Source organism: Arachis ipaensis, chromosome B01 (genome assembly GCF_000816755.2).
Source record: "Arachis ipaensis cultivar K30076 chromosome B01, Araip1.1, whole genome shotgun sequence".
Classification (NCBI taxonomy): domain Eukaryota; kingdom Viridiplantae; phylum Streptophyta; class Magnoliopsida; order Fabales; family Fabaceae; genus Arachis; species Arachis ipaensis.
The window spans coordinates 44,364,829-44,370,290 of NC_029785.2; the positions used below are offsets into that span (position 1 = coordinate 44,364,829).

Consider the following 5,462-nt stretch of genomic DNA (forward strand, 5'->3'; position numbering starts at 1 on the left):
TGAAGTCTATAATATTTGTAGACCAAAATTAAAACATTGGGGTAATAGACTTAAAGAAAAAACAATAGGAAACAGCAACACAATAGATAAGAAAAACTTATCTGGATAGCAACTAACAATCATACAACATAAATAGAATATCCATGACAATTGTAAATCAAAATCACAAGTAACAAGATGGAGGCAATAACAAAAAAGCAAAGCAGCATTAAAGATTTGACAACACATTTTAAAAAAATCATGAAAATTAAAAACAATAATTGTCACCAAAATTAATATACTCTTTTTTTTTATCTAAAATTATTTGACAAATTCTTTTTAGGATAATTATTATCATGACTTTGAATATTAAGTTACCAATATAAAATTTATTACCTCGTGACTATAAATAATAGATAGATAATATAAATCATGAAAACACTAAGAACAATAATAAAGACATCTCACAAAATCACTAACATAGATGCAAGTATGCTCTAACTCATACTTTTATGATGTGATAATAATAAATTTCAAAATCTTCTATCAAAAATTAGAAATAATTTCTTAATTGATTATAGAAACAAGAACTATCAATGAAAACAACAAAGAAAGGAGAGATTGGTTTGGCCGAAGATGTTTATTACCCTCTCAAGCAAAGAGAAAGAAGAAGATTTTTGGCCGTGAATGGTTGCAAGCTGAGATTGGTGGTGGTGGGAGATTAGGATTAGGATTTTGTGGTGATGAAACGGCGATGTCAACCTTTATATTTGCCATCTCAGATTATTTTTGTTATTACTATTTTAATAGGTTTTTTGTGACTATATTATTTTAAATTGCAATGAGAATTTAATTGAAGTAGTGAAGCACCATATAATCATTCAAGACACAATTGAGTTTGCTTATGACAGCCGAATAATTCTCTCTCGCGACTTCTAATGCCTATGAAGAGGATGATATATTCTCAGGGACCCCATGTTTTGTTTCTTAAGTAATTATAAATTGCCAAGCAACATTGTAATGTACATGAATTTTACTATAACGGCGACAAGAACCCGCAGAAAAAATATGATTTGACCCGCAAAATAATAGAAAAAATAAAAATTAAAATGCTACATTAATGTTGATTTATTTTGGTAGGCACGTTGAAATTAAATAAGCACAAAAAATATTTGTACCCATTTGTTTTTGGCCATGCCTACTTTGGGGACTTTAGAAAGCAATAAATAGAAAAAGGTTATATTCCATTTGGGCAGAGCAAGATTTGCATGTTACTTAAAGGTCTTTTCCTGTTCACGATCACACTTTCTTAATTTTTTGCCGCTGAAACAAATTATGAGTTTTGGCATTGTTAGCTTTGCACAACTCAAGGCATCTCTAATTTTCTTTTTTTTTCTTTAGTAACCTACAAAATTAATAGACAAAAATATACTTCAAATTTTATTTAGTACTAAGACCTACTTACAATAAAAAAAATAGTGAAAACTCAGGTGCAGTCAACTGTACGTGAAGTTGATGACTAAGAGTAGTTAGATAAAAATTTAGTCAAATCAATTAAATTATTTAACCACTTTCAATTATCAACTTCACTTCGATTGCATATAAGTTTCCATCTAAAAAAAATATGTTCTTAGCCTTATATAAATTAATAGAAATGTTTGGTAACCAAAGAAAATAAGCCAAAAACAGCCATAACTTGCCTTATTTAGTATTCATCAACTTGTCTTATTTAGCATTCATTAATTATCGCAACAATTAATAAATACTAAATAAGGCAAGTTATGAAAATTTTTTTGTCTTTCTATCGTTACCATAAGTTAAAGGGTGCCTTTGCCATTTAGACTCGGCCTATAGTATAATTGTAACTACTAAACTTTATCCACACTAATTTTATAATTTATTGTTGACTCTAATAATAATTTGATTAAAAGAAATAAACAAGGAATTACTTAAGCTAATAAAATATTTTTAAAATATAGGGAAATAGTTAAAATAATAAATTTTTGGGTTGTGTGTGTCTTTTTGGTGGAGGAATGCTTGTCACCTACTCCTTTTAAGTTCCCAAATCCAATTCAATTCCCCTTCCAAACCAAAATACAAAAGGGAAAAAAAAAAGTCACAAACTTGTGGGAGTGAGAGAGAAGTTAGGAAGAAAAAAAACAGAAGAGCGAAGTAACCAAAACGAAAAGCCTTTTTCATTCTTTTTCTCTCCCATTCCCATTGCTCTGTCTTCTTCTTCTTCTTCTTCGACAACAACAATAATGGAGAGACAGAAATGCTGCAAGCTCTGCTCAAGAACCTTCCCTAATGGAAGAGCCCTAGGTGGCCACATGAAGGCTCACTTGGCCACTTTTCCTCTCCCCCCTAAACCCCCTCAACCACCAGCACCACCATTACCTTCTTCTGAATCCTCCTCTTCATTTTCCTCCTTCTCAGAATCAGAACCCGAAGACAAGGCTGCTTTGGTTTATGGGTTGAGGGAGAATCCCAAGAAGAGTTTCAGAGTCGCAGATCCCGAGTTCTCTCCCTTGGCTGCACCACTTCTACCGCCACCTGACTCTGTTGCGGTTCAAGACAGAGAGAGCGAGACAGAGTCATCAAAGAAACCAACTCGCCAACGATCCAAGCGAACTTGGAGAGCAAGGTCCATTCTTCACAACCATGAAGACGATAAAGAACAGCTTAAGAAGAAGCAGCCCAAGCTTGGATTTATGGAACATGAACATGAATATGAAGCAGAACCGGTGAGCTCCGTCTCGGAAACTTCAGTAGTGGAAGACGTCGCCATGTTCCTGGTTATGCTCTCAAGGGACACGTGGTCCAACAAAGATGCAATACTAGTAAAACAAGAAGGAGAAGTTGAAAGATCAAAGGCTGGGAGCGGCAATGGGATCAAGATGAAGAAGGTTCGTGTTCGCGGGAAGCATAGTCGTCAGTGTGAGAATTGCGGTAAAACTTTTCGATCTTCGAGGGCGTTGGGAAGTCATAGGAGCATATGCTGTGACGGAGGAAGATCAGGAGCAAGTGATAGAATCTTCCAATGCCCTTTTTGTTTCAAAATCTTTGGCTCTGGCCAAGCCCTTGGCGGTCACAAGAGATCTCATCTCATCGCCATGGCGGCACCTTCCTCCTCTTCTTCCACTGCCAAGAATTTCATAGATCTCAACTTGCCTGCTCCACTAGAAGAACAACATGAAGATGATCTTGGTGTTGTTTCGGATGTTTCCTATGCTTGAAATCATCTTCTCCTATATATTCAACTAATCTTTGGGTAACTTTTACTTTTATTTTTATTTCGGCTGTGTTTTTTGTTATGTAGTCTCTAAGATCCAACATTACATTTGTGTTCGTTATTTGATATATAAGATCAGAAACTTCTTTTGATTTTACAGTGGTAGTTGAGTATAATTAATATATTGTTTCTTCCACCAACTCTATACCTGCTTCTGCTATGTTCAGGACTGAAAGTTAGTTACATGTTAGTAAATGTTGCTTTGTTGAAGTTTTCTTGTTAGTTGTGCTGCTCAACTTGGCTTCATTTTACTATAACAAGAAGTATAGAAATGAGATAGCTTCGGATAAAAAAATTAAATAAATAAATAAATAGATTCGGTGGTTGTGGACCTACAATTCAGGCATTCAAAAAAGTACTAAAGTTGCTGCAAATTCTGTTTTCATGTTTTGTTTCTGTTCCACCAAGTCTCTAACTAGTTTCCACCCACTTTTCATAAAAAAAAAATAATAATATATATTTTCCCCCTCATTTTTACCGCAATACCACGTAAACAATCAATGCATATAGTTTATTTTAAATTAAAATACACGTATTTGCGATAGATTATATTATACAAGTTGAATTGATTGTTCACGTACAATTTGCGCTTTATTAACCTTCTCTTTGGCTTGAATTGTTTTGGTGGTGTTGTTTTAGCGTGAAGCATGAAAGTAATGATACCTTAGACAAAGTCAGAAACAACGAAATGATGGTAGTGGCCAATAGAGGTGCACAATTTGTTGGTTTGCTTAGCTAAGAGATGCCCTTGGAATTCAGAGTTATTAACTAGGAAAATTCTAAATTCCTCCCCCGTCAATTCCTCAATGTGCTGGCCTCTTCTTTTGTTGGTTTATTTTAGAGATGAGGATATTTTGTTTCTTTTCTATTTGTTATTCTTCTCAACAAAAAATTTGGTACCAAGTGTAGTTTGTTTTTATATTTTTGTAGACTTTATCATCTGCGTTGAAAAGAACGAAGTATCCGGGTAAAAGGAGGGAGGTCCCATACAATTCGTATCGAAGAATCAGTCAGGTTTATGATAATAAAGTACAGGATATGCTGATCAAATAGTTCTAGATAGATTTAATTAATTAATTAACATTAAACAAAATGTGTCAAACAACGAAGGACGTTTGTTAGTTTATTTTAATTTCCTTAATTTCTCTTTAGTTTTATAAATAAAAATTATGTTGTAAGGGTTTGTTTGGGCGTTATTATTTTGATAAAAAATGATTTTTTTAATGAAAAACGATTTTTTTTATTTTTTAACGTGTTTGACAAATTTTTAATAATAAAAGTAAAAGTACTAGAAAAATAAAAAAATATCTTTTTTGAAAAGTTGTAATTTATATCTTTTTTAAAGATCTTTTTTCTTTAAAAAAAGATGTTTTTCATGGAATAAATAAATAAAAAGTGCTTTTATATTGTTATACAGTCATGCTACACATCCATGTAATTTTGTATCCAAATTTATCCAAGTTGGTCTAACACGAAAAAAAATTTAATACCATTATATGAAACNACTTCTTCTTTTTTTTTTCCTTTTTCTTCTCTCTTCTTCTTCTCACGCTCGTCTACGCACGGAGCGTCTTCTTCTTCGCCTTTTTCTTCACGTTCCTCCTCCTCCTCATTCTCTTTCGCGTTCCTTCTTCTTCACGTATTTACTCCTTATCGTTATTCTTTTGTTGTTGTTGCTACTATATTTTTTTGTCTTTTTCTCCTTCTCTCTCGGGTGAAGAAGCAGTAGAAGGTGAGTAGGAAGAGTTTTGAATTGTGCAGAAAAAAAATGAACCGAACAAGTTATTATGGTGAAACAATTGTATAGTATTAAATGAATGGAACATTTATTATATAAATTCAAATTCGAACATCTTTCTGCATAATGAACCGAACACATACTCATCGTGAAATAATTGTATAGCACTGAGTGAACGAAACATAATCTATTATATAAAATCAAATTCAAACAGCTTTCTGCATAATGAACTGAACACGTACTCATGGTGAAACAATTGTATACTACTGAGTGAGCGAAACATAATCTATTATACAAGATCAAATTCAAACAGCTTTCTGAATAATGAACCGAACACGTACTTATGGTGAAACAATTGTATAGTACTGAGTGAACGAAACATAATCCATTATATAAAATCAAATTCAAACAGCTTTCTTCATAATGAACCGAACGCGTACTCATGGTGAAACA

General features: G+C 32.9%; 1 protein-coding gene across 1 annotated transcript; it reads left to right on the top strand.

Moving 5' to 3' along the window:
* On the top strand, positions 1,983 to 3,476 carry LOC107629628 (zinc finger protein ZAT1-like). The gene has a single exon (XM_021120894.1). It carries the CDS (start codon positions 2,241 to 2,243, stop codon positions 3,213 to 3,215), a length of 975 nt encoding a protein of 324 aa, XP_020976553.1. The 5' UTR covers positions 1,983 to 2,240; the 3' UTR covers positions 3,216 to 3,476.

Coding starts and splice junctions, on each gene's coding strand:
- LOC107629628 (XM_021120894.1), top strand. CDS start 2,241: ATGGAGAGACAGAAATGCTGCAAGCTCTGCTCAAGAACCTTCCCTAAT.